Raw genomic sequence first — 22457 nt, 5'->3', positions numbered from 1 at the left:
TTTCTGCTCTAAATGTGATTTTATTTGGTTTAGATTGTTTATCAATTCTGTATTAAGTTTATGTTCATTTTCTGCACATTAATTGTTTGATATTAATCTTGAATTGATAATTTGTAAATTGGGGGTCTAAACGTTTAAGGTGTTTCATACACTTATTGTACTTTCATATTATATAATAATATATATGATAGTTTCTTAAACATTACTCATTATCAAATATAAATGGATTGTAATAGGAGTGGAGTGCCCATAAATTGAGTCAAGTTGGGTTAAAGCTTGACCTAACACTCAACTTGTCCACATCGAGTGAGGGAGGATAGAATCCACCGTCAATTTAGTAGAAACTACAACTCGACTGTTTTAGTGTTCATGAGTGGCATTTTGATTTAGCTGAAATCAATCAAAGATGATAGCTATTGTAGATCCAACAACAATGATGACAAGGTTTGAGGTAGTGGCAATGGAAAGAGGTAGGTTGGACAGGTTAGGTTGAGTCGGGTTCCCAAGTGGGAAAAACGACACTTGATACATAAGAGACGGGTTTCAAAACAAACTTACCATCGAGGAAATCAACCAAATCCTAACAGGTTGTGTATCACTTTGGACGGGTGTCATTGTACATTAAAAAAAAGGCGAAAACACCATTTTGGACCCTATATTTTGAGGTCACGATCAATTTGGTCTCTATATTTTGGTAGCAATCAATACGGTCCTTGTTTTTTTCAACTTCTAGTCAATTTGGTCCCTACCGTTAACTCACTAAAGGAAAATGCTTAGGTGGCAAACGGTTTGCATTGTTGGCGCACATGTAGCTAACAAAATTAATTGAAAGAAAAAAAAAGAATTCAAAACAAAATTTCTCAGTTGTTTTGTTTTTTTTTTTTTTTAATTTTCTTTTGCAATCTTCTAGTTTCTTTACTACCAAATGCTTACCTAGAAACACAACAATCTGAAAAAACAAATATTAGGCTGCACAGATTCACCCCGACCCCTTACCATTCACCCAAATTCTTAAATACAACCTAACAAAACAAAATCCACATCACTTGCACAAACCCTTGCACCAAAGTCAAAGAGAGAAAGGGCAACTTCAAATTGCTACGGCCACAAATGACAGCAAGAAAACCCAATAGTTGAATGAGGCTAAATTGCAGCAGTGCGACATGCTTAGGCTGAGGACAAAGGCGAATCAGCCTCTATAGTGGATTTCCTTGATGCAAAGAATTTGAAGGAAAAAAACCATTTGAATTTGATTTGGGCTGTTTGTTGGTGTGAATTGTCTAATCAAAGTGCAAGGCATTCAGAGTCTCAAGCAAAAGCCTTTTGGCCTTTAATTTTGTGACTTTTGTTATTCAGAGCAAGAACAATAACATTACAAAAATCAAAACTTTTCTCCAATTTTTTCAATATGATGCTTTAGGATTTGGGTCAGTTTCAGAATGTTCAGTAATATACTATATAGTTTGTATTGAATCTTTTCAGTGCTTGGGTTTTAAGAGATGAGTCTTTTCGAGTTAGGCTTACTTCCAGTACTTTTTTAATTGGAATCTCTTTTTGTTTTAATGAGAAACTGCCACATCATCTATTAACTAAATAAAATGTGGAGATTAAAACCCAATACCACTTGACATTGTATATTTAAAATAAAAGGACATATCCAATTAAAAAAGTACTAGCCAAACCCAGTCTTTTCTTAGCTTGGACAATTTTATTGAATTATTTATTGTCCAAGTTTTTTGCAGTTTCTTCACGTTTTCTGTGTTTGGTATTTGTTCAAGATATAGAAGAACTTTTTATGATTGTTGTGTTGTTGGGTACTATGTTTGGTACCTAAGAAAGTGCAAGAATACAAAAGAAAATAGAAGAAATTGAGGATTTACAGCAAAAAGAAAAACCATTTTCTTTAAATTTTTTTTCTTTCAATTATTTTTTTTAAGATTTTGTTTATCTAACATGGCCTTTTTTTTCTTCATTAAAATGCTTATGTGGATTTTTGATGTTTAATTATTTGATTTTATATTATTATGTTTGATGGGATTGACGAACTCAATTTCCCTGGACGATCTCATCAAACGTATTTGTCCACCTTAGTGAGACACGGATGAACACAGGAGAGCCATTAATAAGAACATTCAATGTCGTGGACAGTTACTAAAAAGTTGACAGATCGTTGGAACCTCATCAAAACCCATATTCATGAGCTTTGAGGTGTTACAAAGAGGGCACTAAAGCCACAATTAAGGCCCCTAACAGCTAGGAACCACAAAGCTATATATATACACTTCGATCAGAGACAAACCAGGTACAAAAAACTCACCTAAAAGTATTCATAGATACTCTGTCATCCCATATTCTCTTATTATTCTCAAAGGACTTTCATATATTGACTTTGGCATCGAAGACGGGGTGGCAGGCACCACACCAGTGACCACCTTAAGGGACCCATTATTCTACTTTTGCAGAGACGCTGACGAGGACCTAGCTCCATCTGGACGAACTTACAAAGACCGACGATTTGCACTTCATCAATGTTAACCACATTTGTGCCAATTATGCAAACCGTTTGTTACTTAAGTATTTTTCGTTAGTGAGTTAAGACCAAGTCGACTGAAAGTTGAAAGTAATAAGGACCATATTGATTGTTACCCAAACATAGAGACCAAATTCACCGTCACCTTAAAATGTAGGACTGAACTCATAGTCATGAAAAAGTCTGGTGTCACAATTTGTGACATAACTTGTGCCACAACTTGTCCATATAGCAAGTTATGGTTGATGGAGGTGAAAGTGAATCTATGTAGAAACACTTTTTAGTAACTACAACTCGTCATATGTCACAAATTGTGCTAGCATTGAAACTACTTCATGGTCATAGATGGCAGGCAATGAGATAAAAAGTTGCCCCTGCACATGCACTGATACACACATAAATATATATATTTTAAAGTTTCGCTCTCAACCTTCCGTCGCGTGTGAATCATATGTGGATGTGGATTGTGGGTGTCCCAAATCCCAATAATGAAAAGAAAACAATTGGTGTGGTGTGCCGCTTGGCGCTCTTGCCGCCCTGTGTTTCATGTTTCAAGTTTCAACTTTCAAGCCGCTGAAATAAAAAGAAAGAAATGAACAAACATTACTAGCACATGCGTCATCCTCGCCTCCACAGCAGGCATTATCTTTGAGTGAGTGAATGAGTCAGTGAATGTAAGTGAGTTCTTTGGAAGTCCGCACTTACATACAACCCCACTTTACTCTCTCTCTCTCTCTCTCTCTCTCTCTTTCTCTTTCTGTGATTCTATTCATTTTCACCATCTTCTTCTTACTAAAGAATATATTCTTCGCTTTCCAATTCATCACCCACCATTCCTTTCATACTTTTAAAGCTCCTCTCTTTTTTTCCTTTTCAAGGGCATGTAAGTATTTGCAGCCCAAGAAAAAACATCAAAGTGGGTTTTCTTTATTCTTATTCTGCTTCTTCTTCTTTGCTTTCTGTTGTGGATTTTTTTTTTCCCAGTCTGAATAAGCTTAGATTTTTCAAAGAACCAACCTGGTTATGGATTCTGCAGTTCTTGATGGTATCATCAATAAGCTGCTTGAAGTTAGAGGGAAACCTGGGAAGCAAGTGCAGCTCTCTGAGCCACAGATGAGGATGCTGTGTGTTCTCTCCAAAGAAATCTTCTTGAAGCAGCCTAATCTCCTGGAGCTCGAAGCTCCTGTCAAGATCTGCGGTATTTTTACACGAATTCTATGCACTCTGTTTTTATTTTTATTTTTATTATGTTTCATGTTTGTTTATGTGCGTCTTGATCGAGTTTTTGAGTTTGACTATGGATGTTTATGTGCTGTGGGTAGTGACAGAATATAATATGTTCTGAAACCGTTGCAAAAATTTGGGCTTATTATGAAAATGAATGACGGGTATTTAAAAGAAGATCAAATTGCTTGTTTTGAAATGGGTGTTACCAAAATGTCATCATGAGCTTGAGAATTCTGTCTTCTTTGTGGGTTAATTTGGATACTTTTCACTATTCATAGATTTGTTTGCTAGGAAATAGATTATTGACGAAATTTGATATCTTTAAAAATGAAGTTATATGGTTGGTATGAATTATATATGCATATATTTATTTCAATTGAATCACCTTCGTTTCTTCAATTAGACTTCAGGAAACATAATCTGGATGCAGATTGAATTGGCTCATCTGACATGGATTGTGTTTGAGCTTTAAATTTGGTCATGGAATTTTGCTACAGGTTTTGATTCTGAATAGATTATTTATTTATTTTTTTTTTTTGGGGGGGGGGGGGGAGGGGGGAGGGGGGGGGAGGTGTGTGTGTGGAGAGAGAGAGAGAGAGGGGAGATGTTCTGTTTCATTTTCGGAATTGGATTAATTTTCTAAACTTGATGTGCTCCATGATACCTTAATTGCATTCTTTCTTATACAAGTTCCTGGATAAGCTTTTGATTTGGTCTAAGAACAATGTCATTAATATGGACAAGTTATTGGTTTAAAATATAATGGGTTTCAATGACAATTTAACCAAAAATTTAATCATCAAAAGGATAGAATTGTTTTCATTCTAGATGTTGTAATGACATTCAGTGAGACTTATAGTCAAAACTATGTTCCTAACAAGACAGATATATGAAATCTCTTTTTGTCCACTCATACACATGCCATAATAGTGTACAAAACCATGTTATATGGTCTGTAAGTAGAAATCCTTTAGATGGTTGCAAATAGACATTTCTTCACTTATACAGATTTATCAATTTTGCAGTCTAAATTTGCTGATCAAATTTGCACTGACTTTATTTCTGATCATTTGTTCTTTTTTGCCAAATTTCATTCAATCTCTGAATTTTTCTTTGCAATATGTCTAAAGAGCTTAAGTTTTTTACCCTTTGAAATTAAAAAAAAAAACATCTTAAGATTTTCATTCTTATATAAACCTAAGTGAATTTGCATACTTTCTGAAGCTAAATTAGCCATTTCATCTTTAATTAAATTTCTTAAATCCATGGGTACTTGCTGGGCATTTTCTAGAGAATGGGATGTGCAACTGAGTTTGCTTGTTCACTTTAAATACTTGGATACACTATGGTTATAAAAGAGGTCAGGTGTGTCATCCATTGAATTCCCAGCTCTTGCACTGGAAATGCTCATTGCAATGCATGTTAATTTTCTATTTTTCCTGTTCACCTAAAGTACGTATCTCTAGTTCTCTATTTTCTAGTCAAAACCACTTTACTTATCAAAGAGCAAAATTACTGTTCTTCTACCCCAAAGATTCAAAATGCTATAATTTGACATTTATTATTTTTGTTGGGTATAACGATAACCATACAGCATCTGTTACTGCCTGAATCAGATTTTTCCCTTAGAATTTTCATTAGACTACTGGTTTATTACTTTATATTTTATCCTTTATTAGTATGATACCTTGAGTACATATTTTATATGTTGCTTCCTTTATGGTACCCAGGAGATATTCATGGTCAATATTCTGATCTTCTGAGGCTTTTTGAATATGGTGGACTACCTCCTCGCTCCAATTACTTATTCTTGGGGGATTATGTAGATCGTGGAAAACAAAGCCTGGAAACAATATGCCTTCTCCTTGCTTATAAAATAAGATATCCAGAAAATTTTTTCCTTCTGAGGGGCAACCATGAATGTGCTTCTGTAAACCGTATCTATGGATTTTATGATGAGTGTAAACGAAGATTTAATGTCAAACTCTGGAAACTATTCACAGATTGTTTCAACTGCTTACCTGTGGCAGCTCTCATTGATGAAAGGATACTCTGCATGCATGGGGGACTTTCTCCTGACTTGCATAATTTGGATGACATAAGGAGTTTGCAGCGGCCTGCTGATGTTCCAGAAAGTGGTTTGCTATGTGATCTCCTCTGGTCTGATCCTAGTAGAGATGGTGAAGGGTGGGGGCCGAATGATAGGGGGGTTTCCTATACCTTTTGTGCTGATACAGTGGCAGAATTCCTTCTGAAGCAAGATCTTGACTTAATTTGTCGGGCTCACCAGGTTTGAATCAATTTAAACATTTGTTTCAATCAGACAGCTACTACTGCTTTATTTAAAAATTTGGTTACATTTGCAGGTTGTGGAAGATGGATATGAGTTCTTTGCTAATAGAGGACTCGTAACCATATTTTCTGCACCTAATTATTGTGGAGAGTTTGACAATGCTGGTGCCATGATGACTGTAGATGAGACGCTAACGTGTTCTTTCCAGATTCTAAAGCCTGCAGACAAGAAGCCAAAGTTTGGCAGCTTTAGCTTTGGGACCTCAGCTGCAGCTAAACCTGGTTGTACTCCAACAAAAAGCAAGGTATTTTCATTCCTCATCACTTCACTGGTCCATCATTTAGTAATAATAATGGAAATGATGTTAAAGTTTTTCTAATTTGTCGATGATTGATATAAGACAAAGAGAGAATGAGTTCTATTCAGAAAAAAATATTAGTCATCGTCAGTGCAGATTTGAGGGAGGAAAGCACTTCAAAGTAATGGGTTAAATAATAAATCATCATTAAATTTAAATGTGGATACCATGGATGTGCTCTTTCCCCTCCACATCCACCCTTGAAAAAGAAAGAAAAAGAAGAGACAGGTTTTTATGTAAACAAACAAAGTTGGCATGCAAGTCTCTTAACCATAAAACATTGCTCTATTTTTTATGTAGAATGTATAGCTGTAAGTGACATCAAAGGATGTGATCTGATTATTTTGGATCTTTGTTGAATCATCTATAGTACTATTTAAGGGGCTTTTCCTGTTTGGACTGGACATTTTGTTGGTTCAAAAATACCCATAACATTCTTAAGTTTAAGTAGAGAAAACTAAAGGACAGTCAGGTAAAAATACATGTCTAACTTGCACTAAAATATTGCCTATAAAATAGGAACACTCTCTATTCAGGTACTTGAAATGCTCCAACTACTTAAACACACGTTTGCAAAAAAAAAAAAATCAATTTTTTTTTTTAACCTTTAATAAGTCAACCGTTTCACGTCAACCCCAAAAAAAAAAGTCTTTAACAGTTTTTTTTTTTTAATTTTTAATTTTTTAAATATTTTATTTTATTTTATTTTATTTTTTAAACTTAAAAATTTCGGTTCCCTTACTCCTAATCTTACGTTATTTTTAAATTTTTTATGAAAAAAAAAACCTGTTTCCAAGTTAATTTGTTTGTATATAAATCTCATCACATCCCTAGGTATTTTGTGATTGAAGAATGCAGCAACCCCTAATTATGATGAATAAAAATTATTAACCTTTAAAAGAAAATAGAAGAGCCTCTAAGCACGCGTTTGCGTGTGCGCGTGCTTAGAGGCTAGTGTTACTTTATGCATGTGTATTTGTGCTATATTTTACTAGGATTCTGGGTATCCAGGTATAAGTTTTAGTGATCATGATGTCAAATCTAAACCCCAAACTAATATTGAATTTTAATTTTTCTTCATTCGAGGTAGAACACTGTCTATGTAACAGTGTGTCCAAGATGGGAAAATTACAAGCAGTTGAATAATGATGAACTTTCCAATAATAAAAAATTAAGAAAATAATAACCATGAACTTGGAACAATTGAAGAATGTTTTTGTTAAGTTCTTGGTGGATCAAGAACTGTTAAGAAGAAAAATGGTTACTTGAGGGTAACTAACCTGCAGAAATCAGAGTGGGTGGAGAGAGAGAAGATTAGAGAGGAAACAAAGATAAGAAAGAAGCAATTGAGTGATTTTACTTGGCTCCTTTACCAATGTACTTACAGAGTTATATACCCAAACCATCCCATGTGTTCCCTCAGAAACTAACAGCCTAAACAAACTAAACTCTAACTAACTGACTTGCCAGCTCATATGCCAGCTCATCAACTAACAACTAACATATCTTACAATACAATCCATACATCCATACATCAATGTATACAACCATCAATATGCTCGGGTTCCTAACAGTTTTCCATGGAAACTCTAGCAGACAAATATTTTAGATCATGCCTGTGTTGTGCTCTGTCTGACACAGGCACATACACTGAAGTGTCCACGAATGGTAGCCCAGACTTGCTTCTGAATCTTGGTTGTTATATGTTTCATTAATCTCTTTGTTGTTGAAAGCAATTTTTTAGTTTTAGTATTGATGAAGGATAGCTAGAAAGCACGGACGCGGCTGGGAGGGTGGCGCACCCGAGTCCGACGCGGCGCGACGCGGGACGCGGCGTCCGACGCGGTTGACCGCGAGTCCGGCCGCGTCTGAGTTTTTTTTTTTTTTTTTTTTTCTCGGATTCGAGCCGAATCGGCTGGATTCGCGCCGACGCGGCTCGATTCGCGCCGAATCGGCTTCGATTCGCGCCGAATCGGGCTGATTCGGCCAGAATCGGGCCGTATCGGCCATATCGGGTCGTATCGGCCGGCGACCGATACGGCCGAAACAGGCCGGAAACGGCCGAAATTGGCCTTAAAACTCGCCGGAGCAGCCGAAATTCTGACCTCAGATGTGTTTTTTGCCTTCTTCTTTCTTTGTTTTAAGAATCAAGTATATTAATGTGTTTTTTAAGAACATTTTTATAGTAAAAATATATAAAAAATATAAATAAAAATATTTTTAATAATTTTTTAATCGCCGAGTCCCGCCGCACCCGCACCCTACTTTTTCAAAAATTGCCGAGTCCCGCACCCGCCCCCGCACCTGCACCCGAGTCCCAAAACGCACCCGTGCTTCATAGAAGGATAGTAATAGTTCTTGGGGCTCATTAATCTTCTTTCCTTATAATTCCAAGTGTGTTTTCTTGTACCAAGTTGTGTTATTTACTCCCTTTCCCTCTCTCTTGTGTGTGTGTTTGTTTCTCAAAAATAAAAAGTTGCGTTATTTACTTATTTATGTTACAAATCCTTTTGTTTTTGAAAATTTAATTTTTCCCTTTATGGAATTACTTCATTTAACCATGACCAGCTTTTGCGATGCAATAAATTATTGGTTAAGCTGTCCAATTTAGATGCATCTTAGAGCTTGAATCTCTTTGTGGAAGCTTTCATTTACCTTATGGTCAACTCAAACAAATAATTATTAACTATTATTTTCCCAGATCCATATAACTGAGCAAAGAGCCAAAGAGTTGTATATCAGCTAATTGATAAATGATCTGGAATCCCATGCTTAAATCATTCATATGAGATTATTTATAGATAATTTATTTATCTGTAGACTTCAACTCTGTTAACAACTTTACATTCGCTACAAGTTATGTTTCTTAGTCTGATGACTCTGGTTTCTCATGAGGTTGAAACTTAACCCTTAGATGTTCTTGTTTTTCTTGTTCTTTTATGTCAAACTGGATATTGCTCTGCACTGAAACATTAATACATTCTTATTTAATATTTTCCTTAATAATGGTTTTTTTTATTACCCTGCGGACATTTCTTGGTGCCAGGGTATGAGAAACTTGATCTAATGGAAATGTCTTCAGAAGATAGCTCAGATTTTTGGTATTTGAAACATCGGCAAAGTGGTCATCCAAGAAATCCAGATTCCATTTCATGTCAATACAAGGGAAGAGTGTAAATTGATAACTCCCTTAGCCTTAAGCTAAGGATAATGCAAAAGATTTTCCTCTGAAAATAAATTTACAAATCTCTTAAGCTAAAGATAATGCAGAAGATTTTCCTCTGCGAATGATACAAAACTAGTTGAAGCATAGCAATGAAAGTTCTTTCTTTTTCCTTTTCTCATTCAGCCCCGCGCACCCCCCCCCCCTCTCTCTCTCTCTCTCTCTCTCTCTCTCTCTCTCTCTCAAGCTTTTCTCCTTGTAATATAATCACAGCTTAAAAATTGGAAGGGAGCAATTACCCTTGTAAATTGAATAATCCCATTGCATGTAAACGTTGAAATATGGTTGAGTTTGTGTTTCTCATTGAATATATGTGTAGTAAATTATTTTGATCCTTGTAAGGGGGTCAATATTAGATTTCAGGAGCCAATTTTATCTTTTTCATTTACATCCGTATTTCCAGTCCATAAATCCATTGCTCATCACCAAAGGATGATTTACATCTGTATTTCCAGTAAACGGCACAGATATTCACTGATTCAAGGGCTTTTTTAATTTTTCTTTCTTTATCTACTATTTTTCTTTCAAGTATGATTACATCTTAAAAAATCTTTGACAACTGACAGGACCTTGGTGATAATTCCTGTTATTGTAAAATTATATTGGTTTTTCCTATGTAGTTTCTATGATACGGCTCAAGATCAACCATAATTGAAAACTTGAAACTCCACTTTCAAGTCCTCGAAATTTTATATGAATTTTTGTTTCTCAATTTTTTTTTTTCAAAATATCAAATTTTGTCTCTAAAATTTAAAAAGTATATTTGAACCTATCATCCTAATCAGCAATATCATCATCATCAGCTAATTATTCAAGCTTTGAACTGGTCTTTTCAAGTGTGGGGACATTATTATATTATATGCTTTGCTTAACCACTAACAAGACTATATCGAATCGTTGATTGTTGACATCAATTTTTATCTTTATGACTGTAATCAAGTTGAGGTTAAGAATTCTTCTAAAAAAAAAAAGTTGAAGTTAAGAATTGGAATTTGCTTGGTTCAATTTATTCTGATTTTAGAAGTAATTTCTGTACTCTTTAACTTCTGAAGCCGTTGAAGCAGAGCTCCGGACCTAAAAACTATTGAACACAAAAAGCAGAGACTATGGGCCTGGGCCATCTCCATCTTACAAGTAAAAGCTCATCAAGGGAGATAATAGATGTGGGTTGTCTCCAGGCAATTACACTCAAAAGCCCAACGAGCATCATTGTGGGCACATAAACTTATAGGGTGAACTCCCGAGCAACATTTTATTCTTTTTATTTTTTTAAAATTTTTAAAATTTGATAGTTACATTTGGGGAGGAGGCAAGCAATGGCGGAGGGGGTACATTGCCCTCTAACTCCTCCAAAAAATATGTTAAATTCTCTTATTATCTCAATTTTTTCCTTTTACGCCATTTCAATTAACGAGTCCCATATTATACACAAAATAATATAATAATAATAATATTTACTTATTGTTCTTCTATGCCACTAAAACTCTTAAAGCCACCACAATCTTTTTATCAACCCAAATTTATGAAGAATGAAATACTGAATTCTATCTATTTTTAAAAGCAATTAATGCATTGAGATATAATTTTGCACGTATATTACTATAGTCTTGTTATTAGATGTATATGAATCACTGCGTACTTTTGGTGTGGTGGCCACTCTACAAGTGTAAGTATTTGTGGGGTGTGAGGGCAAGGGTCAGAGTTCAAGTCTCCAGGAGAGAGCTTCACACAGATGTATATTTAGATTAGGTTAAAGTAGAATTTATATTAAAAAAAAAATTAGATGTATATGAAAAAATGTTTAAGAAAATTTAACTAATAACTTAACTGCTCTCTCTCTCTCTCTCTCTCTCTCTCTCTCTCTCTCTCTCTCTCAAAAAAAAAAAAAAAAAAAAAAAAAAAAACTAACAACTTAACTAGGTATGAAAAAATGAATAACACTTTTACATTTACATTAAATTTTGTACAAAAGTTACATTAGTTTACAATTATTTATTTATTTTGTTATTAATATTGATAAATATATTTCAAATTAGTAGTTTTTCTTTTAATCTTGCTCTCCTAAACTAAAATTCTAGCTCACTACCAAGAAAATTAACTCATTTGAATCTTGAACGTTATTAATTAAAATACTAAAAAATGTCGATTGAGTTAAAACTCCGAACTAGATGGGAATAAAAAAAATTGTGATAAATAATTCACGAGTGGAGAGGAGCATGTCCCAGGCCACCTTCCAAACCAATAGTTTCAGTCTTCTACCTGCTTTAACGACGTTCCCAGATGGAGGAGCACATGGCCAGTTGGTAATTAAGAAGTAAGATAAGAACATGGCTTTTTGGTCGAGCAAATACTAAGAAAGAGGAGGTCGTTTTTGCTACTAGCCCAAGATCCCTTTGTCTGGTTGTTGGTGCTGCAGAATTTTAAATTTTAAAAATGCATTCAACCTAGGTTCGGTAGGCTCAAACAGTTGAAAACTTGAAATAGAGATTTGGAAAATGTTTATTTATTTGGGTCAATTTCCTTTTTTATAATTTTATTTTACAACTGGTCGATTTCTATGTTTGACTAAATTAAATGTAATTTTCCCGTTTGAAGGGCTGTCTTATCTGATCAGGTTTCGTAGGACTTTTAGCTCAGCTCGGATTGGACTACGAGAGAAATAATTAATAAAAGAAAAAGTTTCATTTGAAACATTTTTATAAGGGTAATATTACAATTATAAACTATTTTATAATATTTGTATAAAATATTGATGTGACTTATCATTAATATCACTTTTTCATTTACCAATAATCACTCACCATATCAGCAATTTGTAAAATATTTTATAAAATAGCTTGTATCTCTAACATTATTCTTTTTAGAGTTATTTATTTTAACCTAATTATTTTGAGGCAATGAAAAGACCATTTATGGATAGTTTTAGTGATATAAAATTTTTAATGAATTATGTGACTTATTTAAACTAGCATTTAAAACTATGCAAATGCATAGATGCATATAAAATTGAACATAATTTTTATTATAAATAATTAAAAAAATAGCATGTAAAACATGCATTAATGGATATGTATAAATACATTTAAAATAGAATACAAATTTTATCGTAAAATATAAATAATTAGTCAAATTATCTTTTTAAAAAAGTAAACGTAATTAGTCATATATATTAAAATTCTTACCTAAATTTAATACTACTTATAATATTTTTTTTAATAAGATAGAATGTGTGATGATTTTTGTTTTGTGGTGATTTTTAAGGAGTATATGTGATTGTTTTTATTTTATTTTAAATTTATAGTTCATTAATATTAGATTCTTAGTATTTTGCACACATTAACTCACTTGACACAAAAATTAAAAAACTTAAGTGGACACATAACACAAACTTAAGTGGATAATTATGGTGTGGTTTCCACATAAATTTATACACATGACGCAAAATTAGATTTTAATTTCAAATTCCAATTGAATTTTCTCTAAGTTTTGCCTATTAATATATATATATATATATATATATATATATAAATTAAACACAATTTTTATTATAAATAATTAAAAAAATAGCATGTAACACATGCAAATGGATACGTATAAATACATTTAAAATTAAACACAAATTTTATCATAAAATATAAATAATTAGTCAAATTATCTTTTTAAAAAAGTAAACGTAATTAGTCATATATATTAAAATTTTTACCTAAATTTAATACTACTTATGATTTTTTTTTAATTTTTAATAAGATAGAACATGTGGTGATTTTTATTCAGTATATGTGATTGTTTTTATTTTATTTTAAATTTTATAGTTCATTAATATTAGATATTTAGTATTTTGCACTTATTAACTCACTTGACACGAAAATTAAAAAACTTAAGTGGACACATAATACAAACTTAAGTGGATAATTATGGTGTAGTCCCCACATAAATTTAGACACATGATGCAAAATTGGATTCTAATTGAACTTTCTTTAAATTTTGCCTATTAATATATATAGATGATGCATATGAATAGTTTTATAATTTGCATTTTGAAACTAGGGGCTGAGATATGTGCCCCCCAAAATTTTGAAACTTTCCTTAGTGTATATATATAATTATTTTAATGTTTTCAAAATTTAGCCTTGACAAAAATAAGAGTCCCCCCCCCCCCCCCCCCCCAAAAAAAAAAAATTGAATTACTCCAATGTTGCTCTTAAAAGAAATAATTGGTCTAATAGTTATAGAAATATAACTTTATTTTTGCTCAGTTTTATTTTTTATTGTAAAATATGTTTTTATATCTTTTAAATATTTAATGAAGTTTGACAATAAACATGTTTGGATCTATCTTTTTCAACCTGTTATGTGTCGCTTAACAAGTTATTGACTCATTAAAAAATATTGTAATTAAAACTACACATGAAATGTTTCTTTAGTTGCCACATAATAGGTTAAAGCAAGATAGTCAAATATGTTTGGAGCCTAACTTATTTCTCAAAGTATTGGATCATTCATGTTTTTGAAAGTTTCATTAGTTCAATTGAAAGATTTTTTACTTACTTTAGTATAAAATTTGATAATTTATATTAAAAATGAAACTTTTCAAGAATTTTACCATGAAAATGGTAAAAATGATTTTATTTTATGAAAGATTGCCATCAAACATAATTTTGATTGAAAATACTAGAAGTTTTTTTTTTTTTTTTGGTTGGTATGTGTATATATATAACTTATCAAATAAAAAAGTGTGTGCGTGTATATATGTGTGTGTAAATAATAAATAGGTTTGTGTGGGAGAGAGGGTTGTCTCGAAAAATATATTAGTGCCGCAACTTAGCCCCAAACAAAAATGCCTGATTCTACATTTTTTTTTTTTGCAACATAATGAATTGAAAAAAAAATAACACAGCTACATTAGACCAGGAGAGCCATGGCCCCCCTGGTTTTTAAATTTTGTTTAAAAAAAAAATTATTATATACCCTCAAAAATTTAAAAATGATCAACATAACCCCATAAACACAATAGGCATCCCATTTGTGTGATTCTATACTGTGAGATCAATTGTACTCGAGTGGTGTGTGTATTGTATTTGACTTTTTGTAAATATTAAAACATATTTGTTAATTATTTAGATTAAATTTTTTTTTTTATTGAAAAAACTTGTGTTATTAAGTTGTTTTGGCTTTAACTATTTGTTTTTTTTAAAACTCAAAGTTCATTTGTTTGGCGTTTTTTTTCTTGGTAACGCTAATTAGTTTTTTTTGTTAAAAAAATATTTGAAATATAATTAGATGATAAATATGATTTTATTTGAATGGTAAAAATGGGAAACCTAGCTATAATATATATTTTTTTAATAAAAAATGCTGTGGGAGGAGGAGAGATTGAGGACAGGAATAGGCCAGAGGAGATCGACACTAGAGGAACACACCTCGGGAAGTTTTGACAGAGGATCCTCGGAGCAATTAAGATAACGCAACCACAAAACCAAGGAGATTAGGTTACCTGAGGATCTCGAGGATGCTGTAGTACCATCGAGAAGGCCGAAGTCAAATTCTGAAGACCACTAGGCACATACCGAGGAAAGGAAGGAAGGTTTGTCATTGAGTCATTGAAGGAAGAGTGCATATAAAGCATCCATCACCTCCGCATTCAATGCTCTGCACCCACTTAGCTGGTTTCATTAATGGTGGAATGACTCTTGAATAGTGCCATCACAGCTCATAATCTAGAAGAGAAGCCTTCTAGTAAGGCCTTGATGGGACAAGTATCAGAGGAGATCAACCTTAGCCCTCCAAGTGGAAGGACAAGAAGCAACTTGAGAGACTATAAAAAGGAAAGAGATCCCTAAGGAAGGGGGATGAAGATTAAAAGGTAGAAATAGAAAGAGAAAGAGGGAGAGAATTATTGTAACAGAAGAACAAGTGTAATCCGCTACCTCGGGTTGAGACCGAGGAACATTATTCAATCAAATCATAATCTTTGTTACTCAACTGTACTTAACTTACCTGCATATTCAGCACATATTGTGGACACAAGGGGGGGAGGGGAGTCACCATTTAGTTTTTGCAATGGTCTAGGAACTATATATATAGCGTCCTCTCGAGGAAGGACCTTTAATCTTATTACCAGAGTATGGGTTCGGATTTTAGGTACACTCTTAGGAAGGTGTTAGGCAGCCAAGATCGTCCAACCTTAAGGTTGGTCTCCTATCATCGTGTCTCATGTGTTAACCTTATTAAAAACTAATTCAATACTTGTATTCTAAAATCACACACACACTAATCATGCATCTAACATACAACATGACATCTTTATCCCTAAACAAGCATACTCATCTATCCTAAAGCAAAAGAGAGCCAAACCACACATAAGAAACCCTAACATTCATCTAACATGTGAAAACCCTATCATACATCTAAACAAGGTAGTAGCCCCAAACATGTCAGCAAGCATATCATCAAGCAAGCAACACATACTATGAACAAGGCATTAACTATCATACACATATATCAAAGGAGGATTAAACAAACAACATGCATGTTCATGTGAATGCATGACTTACCTTACTTACCTTGCAGCATCTCAGCACCTATGGGATTATGAATGGGCATGTGAATGCACGCTCATGGCATTCAAAACAAGAAGCAAACATAACCTAATCTAAGCATGTTTAAAGACAAACAAGCATATAAGACAGATGCATAAATACATATAAACACATGAAAAGGCTTTAAAAAGAGACAAAGCATGTGGAACGAATGAGCCAAACAATAAGGAATCCGGATTAGGGTTTCTGGGTAAGTGCCTGTGTGCGCAACTAGAGGCTTGCGTACACAAGATTTAACCTGCGTACGCATGCTCATGGCATGCATGCGTGGGACTTGTTCAAAACCCTAACCTAGAAACGAACTAAGCAAAAAATAGAGTATGAATTAAAACCCTAATTTTAACAAACAAACATGCATTTTAAATTTACAGAAACTTAAACCTAACCTAGAAAAGCATATTAAAACATATTCTAACAAGCAAACAAGAATATTTAAAGACTAAAAGTAAAAGAAAGGAAAAAGAGAAGTTCAAAAGAATACCTCACACAAAAAGCTTTCTAAGCTTGTTTTTTACTGTTCCCCTCAGTCAAGTCTATTCACAAACTAATAAGAAAGTGATTAGCAACATTAAACTAAAAGAATTGGGGCCAGAAAAGGTCCCAATCAAATAAAAATGACTCGAGGGTGTTTTGTGAAAAACTCTCTTTTGATTCACTATTTTATATTGAATCTTAGGTTTTTCCCCTGGGATTTCTGTGTGCTTTTGAAAATGTGCCATGTAAGGCTTTTTATAGTGGAAAAAAATGAGGTTTGGAATGGCTCCCAGATGATGTGGGATTCATTCCAAACCTCAGTCATTATTGTAGAAAACTTGCATTTTCCATGCTTCTGAAACCCTAGTTGTGTACATAGGAATGTGCCTGCGTACGCATGCTTTGGCTTATGTATGCAAGCTGCGGCCCACGTATGTGGGCCGAGGGCCACTTTGGCCATTTATTTCCAAAAAATAGATTTTTGTGCATTTAAAAAGTGATATTTTCCATTTTAACACTCCTCAAGTCAATTTGATATCTGATTGGGCTTTAAACTAGACTTGGGCCTTAGAGTTCAATCATCATTAGGGAACGGGGGCCCGAGTTGTAAGGGGTACAAAATACGATGTCTACACATATCCTAATACTACTTGATTAACCAATTGTTAAAGGGTAATTAAGAAGAAGCATAGTCATTTTCTTCCCGCCAATATTGGCGCTATCTGTGGGAATTGTCACTTAATACCCTTATAAACGGTTGGTTTTTTTTTTTTTTTTTTTTTTTTTTTTTTTTTTTTTTTCTTCTTCTTCTTCTTACAAGTGTAATGGCCGGTCCTAGTAGAAGCAGTTTCGTAGAATCTATGGGGTCCCAATGGAGGGACCCATTTGCTGACCTTGAGCAAGGAAGGGATCGTGCCGAGGCTTACACGCATAGTTATAGAGCACCATCTGCTCGCACGGGTTGTACTGATCAAAATCGTGCCAGTCATCACTCGCATGAAGATGAAGTACACAGCCTTAGAAGAGAAGTGGATCGTTTGCGCCGATGTCTTCATTGTAAGGCGCAGGTAAAAGAGGAAAGGACCCCTACTCCAAGCCAAAGTTCTAGCTCTGATGATGACCAAAGCTATCGACAACGGAGCAGAACTCCGCCTAGTGAATCATTTACATCATTGTCTCACTCAACTTTGGGTGAAAGGTATCGTCACAAGAAAAACAAAACTCCACCACACAGAAACTTAGGAAATGACGCCATGGGCAAAGCACTTCTCCAGATATCTCATTCACCTTTCACTCAGTGCATTGAGCAAGCCTAGCTCCCTTGCTATTTTAACCAGCCTACCTTCACAATATACAATGGAAAAGCAGATCCCGTGGAGCACATAAGTCATTTTAACTAGAGAATGGCCATCCACTCTAAGAACAAGGCCCAGATGTGCAAAGTGTTTCCTTCGAGCCTTGGTCCCATAGCAATGAGATGGTTTGACGAGATTGAGGAAGGTTCGATAAGCTCCTATAAGGAATTGACGAGAGCATTTGGAGCTAGATTCGTGACTTGTAGTCGGGTTCCTAAGCCTTTGGACTCTTTACTCTCCATGGCCATGAGGGAAGGGGAGACCCTAAAAAACTATTTTGATAAATATTGGGAGCTATATAAGGAAATCTTTGGGGACTTTGAGGATGTGGCTATCAGAACCTTCAACGTAGGGCTCCCTACCCAGTCGGACCTCTGGAAATCTCTCACTATGAAACCTCCTCGGAACATGCATAAGTTGATGGACCATATTGAAGAGCATAAAAGGGTGAAAGATGATCAGAGCCAAGGAAAAGGGAAGGCAAAAATCTTCTCACCCAACTGAAGAGATAGTCAGTCAGACAAGTACGAATTAGCCCGTCCGAGGAGGGAGTTCTTTGACCAGGCCTCTTATAATCCCACCAACGCCCAAGCAATGAATTCGCTTTTCAAAGAATCGATCTATCGTGTGCTAGAAAAAATAAAGAATGAACCTTACTTCAAGTGGCCCAATAAAATGGGTGGAGACCCAACCAAAAGGAACTAGAACCTCTACTACCAGTATCATTAGGACTAAGGTCATACGACGGAGGATTGTAGGACATTGCAGGCTTTTCTCGACCAGTTGGTTAAAGTTGGCTCTTGTAGAGATATGAGATTAGTGTGAGAATGTTGGTTTCTCTATGATTTAGAACATCATGTTGTTTGATGAATGTATTTTGTGTTTGTGGGAACCTCATTGAGGTGGGATTAAGATTTCCTTGATTTTAAGAGATAAGCTTTGAGATGAATGTGTAAGTTTATTCTAAGGTATAAGTGATAGTAATAAGCTTTGATATTTGGTTTAGGTGTTACCAGTACCCAAGTCTAAGCTCCTTCGACTTTAGGTTCTCGGTTCCTCTGCTTTCAGGTAAGGGATAAGTTATATGAGCATTTGGTAAGTCATGAGATTATTTTAAAGTATATGATGCATGAAAAGGGTTTTTGATTAGAGGTATGGTATATAAGCATGTTTTAGACAAAGATATATTTGTGAGTTCTTGAAACCCTATGTATATGATTTAAGCATATTGATACCATTACTAATTTCCACGAACATGATGTATAATGAAAAGAATGGAAATGCTATTATTATGAAATGTTATGCAAAATAAGAAATTTCAGTATGATGTAAAGTATGAAATGTTTTCGGGTTATGTCCTCTAGTGATCTGAACTCGGCCAGTAGGGGTTAATTACTGGCTTTCCATGGAAAATGTTATCTGTTTGGCCATTTAAAGTAGATGAAATGGGGTTGCCCGTAACTCTAGGCCATTTAAAGTAAAGGAAATGGGGTTGCCTGTCACTCTAATCTGAACAAGGTCTTCTCCTCAATGTGTACGAACGACGGGGAGGGAAAAAACTTTGAGGGGATGTGCCATCAAGCCTCCCTAAAAGGACAATATCATGCACACGAGGGCACCCAAATGTGATGAGGCCTTCTCTGTACAGACTTATTAGATATGGACTAACCAATAAGTTATTAATGAACAGTGTTAGGACATATGTGTTTCACTTGTTAAGAACATATGTCATGATTTTATATAATTGGCTTATCCTTTGACAAAACGCACTTTACTTGTATTTGGGTAGATTTAGGATGTTTTAAATACTTCAAGAAACCTTGTTTCAAGATCAAGTATTGAAACTTTCAAGTTTGTTCAAGAAAACAAGTTCAGAGTGCAAAATCATTAAAGCTCGACAATTGGTCGACAGCTGCATTTATTAAGCTTAAGGAAGCTGTTCTTCATTCGATGTGCTCGACACCTGCTCGACAGCTGCTATCTGTCGAGGTTTAAGATTTTCAGAATTTCAATATGATTTTCTTGGGATCCGTGAATGTGTCTTTGGACTTTCTTTTCTTCTAACCCTAGACATATAAAAGGATCAGTTTAAGGGCCGTCAAAGTGTTCACAAGTTGCACAAGTTTTGAGCAAACTCTGTTCAAGCAAATTGTGACTGGAGACGAAGTTCTTGCCCTAGTTCATCTCTTTCTCTTGAAGAAGTTGCTGTGTATGTGCACCGTAGGGTTTTGTGACCAAGCATCTTCGTGATCTTCATCGTTTGGATGAACTGAAGAACTTTGCAATCAACAACCTTCTTAGTTGGTGATTGAAGTCGCGTACTGGGATCTGCACAATTGGTTAGTCACGTACTGGAGTCGTGCATCTAAAAGGGGAACTGTCACTACAGAACAAGTCCAATTGGGTATTGGGATAAGGGTTCAACTGTAGGTTGGTAAGGTACTTGGATTCCTTTACTTGTAACCGCTTGTTGTGATAATAGTGGAGTTTCGAGAGTGGTGACCTGAAAATCACCTGGTGGGGTTTTTGCCGTTAGGTTTTCCCCATTTGTAAACAAATCACCATAGATGAGTTTTGGTTGGTACAACCACTCTATTGTCTACTTCTAATAAACGTGATTGACCAAATTCTAGATCATCTTCTGGAATCGTATAACTGTCAAAAGTGAGTGACTGTTCATCGGAACTGTTATAGTCTGAATACTCATAAGTCCGATACCATTGATGTCCAATAGCTTTGATAGTAATGGCTGGATCTACTACTACCTCGTCCATTGAGTATAAGAGAGCAAATGATGGTATAGCAATGAACATCGGGATGATACTCGGAAAGATGGTCCGAAGAATCTCGATAGTAGTTCCATGAACAATCCTTTGCGGGATTGGATTTTTTTGATAGTGGATGTCTTTTATTTTCCGCTGCATATTTAGTTTATTGGTGATTTGTTTGTGTTACCACGCATTTGCATGATAAATTGATTAATTAAGAACTTGGCTAATTAATTAATTAATTTCTATCACAAGGGGTCATTCAATTTGTGGCCTATCAAACAGCTATATTATGTTATTAATCATGAGAGAATGATTTTATTTAAATGCATTATGAAAAGTTAAAAACTCTCATGAAAAGAAGTTTATGATGAAAAGAAAAGCTGTTCTTTAAAGATAAGAGTTTCTGAAGTTTTGTTACGCTTAAAAGATAAAGCTTCTGTTGAAAGTACAAGTTTATGTTAAAAAGTTATAAGATATCTGTTCTTTATGAAACATTAAGTTTTATGACTATGAAAGTTATAATATTTTATGAGAAGAAGTTTATAAAGAAAAGTTTTCTTATTTGACAAGATATTTCTAGTTTAAGACAAAGTTACCAATTATCTGATTTAAGTTAAAATGATTATTTTGTAATGAGAATGCATATATATTGATTTTAAACAATTGATATTATTTTTGGTGACTTTGTAAGAAATGAAAGAAATTAAATCCGAAAGGTTTTGGTAATATTATTCCGATAAGGAAAGGGAGAACAATTATTTTCCTATGAAGAGCGTATAAGTTATTATTATGAGTAGTATAAAATACTATGCATGAAAAGATGTTCTCCTATCTGAATATTCATAGAATGAAATGATTTGATTTACATGCATCCTTATTAAATTCTCATATATCTTACCTTTACTGAGCTGTGTAGCTCACCCTTTCCACTCTTTCAGTCAATAGGTTTTATTTTGGAGCAGAAGGAGCCTTAGTCGAGTTTTGGAAGGAGCTAGTTTTAGTTTTAAATGTATAGATCCCAAAGTTGTATCTGATGTTTAGTTTTGTGGTATTGTGTATTTTAGGATCTAATGAAAGTTATGTACCTTAAAGTATTAAGAGATGTATTATGTGAAATTCTGAATTTGAATAACTGGTGGATTATGTTAATCTTTGAGTACAGTGTAGATGCTCTAAATGTCAAGTGATAGGTTATATCAGGAAGTAAAGAAATAAGGATGTAAAGTAATAAAGAGGGAAGCTCTTGTAAAAGTTAAGTTGGTTCTTGTTAATATTAGGTTTAAGCTTGATATTAGCATGCCGGTCATGGTCACAAATCCGGGTATCGGGTTTGGGGCATGACAAATCCTATATCACCAGGCAATTCAAAAAGTTTATGAAGAATGCTAATGCTAAAGGATTTGATAAAGACTACAAGCAGTCCAGTTTGTCTTAGTTTAAGAACCAAGACAAAGGAAAGAAGGATGCTAGGGATGGCGGTCAGTATACTGTTCCCTCAGGGCCAAAATGCTTTGGGTGTCAAGGTTTCGGTCACATAAAACAAGAGTGCCCTACGTATCTCAAGACCATTGGGAAGAGCAAGGCACTTGCTGCTACTTTGAGTGACATCGAGTCTGAAGATGATTCT

The 22457-nt window shown here is 34.4% G+C and overlaps 2 protein-coding genes across 5 annotated transcripts; both read left to right on the top strand.

Moving 5' to 3' along the window:
- Positions 1–2990: 2990 nt before the first annotated feature.
- LOC126688651 (serine/threonine-protein phosphatase PP1 isozyme 3-like) lies at positions 2991–9967 on the top strand. Of its 4 annotated transcripts, none has more exons than XM_050383419.1 (5): positions 2991–3204; positions 3515–3728; positions 5488–6047; positions 6124–6354; positions 9455–9967. In XM_050383419.1, exons 2-5 carry the CDS (start codon positions 3554–3556, stop codon positions 9473–9475), a joined length of 987 nt encoding a protein of 328 aa, XP_050239376.1. In that variant the 5' UTR covers positions 2991–3204; positions 3515–3553; the 3' UTR covers positions 9476–9967. The 4 variants fall into 4 exon arrangements, with proteins under 4 accessions (XP_050239376.1, XP_050239378.1, XP_050239377.1 ...); XM_050383421.1 differs by having other exon boundaries at positions 2992–3182; positions 3567–3728; XM_050383420.1 differs by having other exon boundaries at positions 2992–3204; positions 3567–3728.
- An 8140-nt stretch (positions 9968–18107) lies between these two features.
- On the top strand, positions 18108–18563 carry LOC126690154 (uncharacterized). The gene has a single exon (XM_050385285.1). The coding sequence runs from the start codon at positions 18108–18110 to the stop codon at positions 18561–18563; it is 456 nt and encodes a 151-aa protein (XP_050241242.1).
- The last annotated feature ends 3894 nt before the right edge of the window (positions 18564–22457 follow it).

Source organism: Quercus robur, chromosome 6, assembly GCF_932294415.1.
Source record: "Quercus robur chromosome 6, dhQueRobu3.1, whole genome shotgun sequence".
Taxonomy (NCBI): Eukaryota; Viridiplantae; Streptophyta; class Magnoliopsida; order Fagales; family Fagaceae; genus Quercus; species Quercus robur.
The sequence above is the reverse complement of the archived record's forward strand: the minus strand, read 5'-3'. Positions and strand labels throughout refer to the sequence as shown.

Excerpts from the sequence above, each read along its gene's own strand:
- LOC126690154 (XM_050385285.1), top strand. The coding sequence starts at position 18,108 with ATGGCCATCCACTCTAAGAACAAGGCCCAGATGTGCAAAGTGTTTCCT.
- LOC126688651 (XM_050383419.1), top strand. The coding sequence starts at position 3,554 with ATGGATTCTGCAGTTCTTGATGGTATCATCAATAAGCTGCTTGAAGTT. Across the intron at positions 3,729-5,487 it reads AGCTCCTGTCAAGATCTGCG|GAGATATTCATGGTCAATAT; the intron begins GTATTTTTACAC and ends TATGGTACCCAG. Across the intron at positions 6,048-6,123 it reads TAATTTGTCGGGCTCACCAG|GTTGTGGAAGATGGATATGA; the intron begins GTTTGAATCAAT and ends TTACATTTGCAG.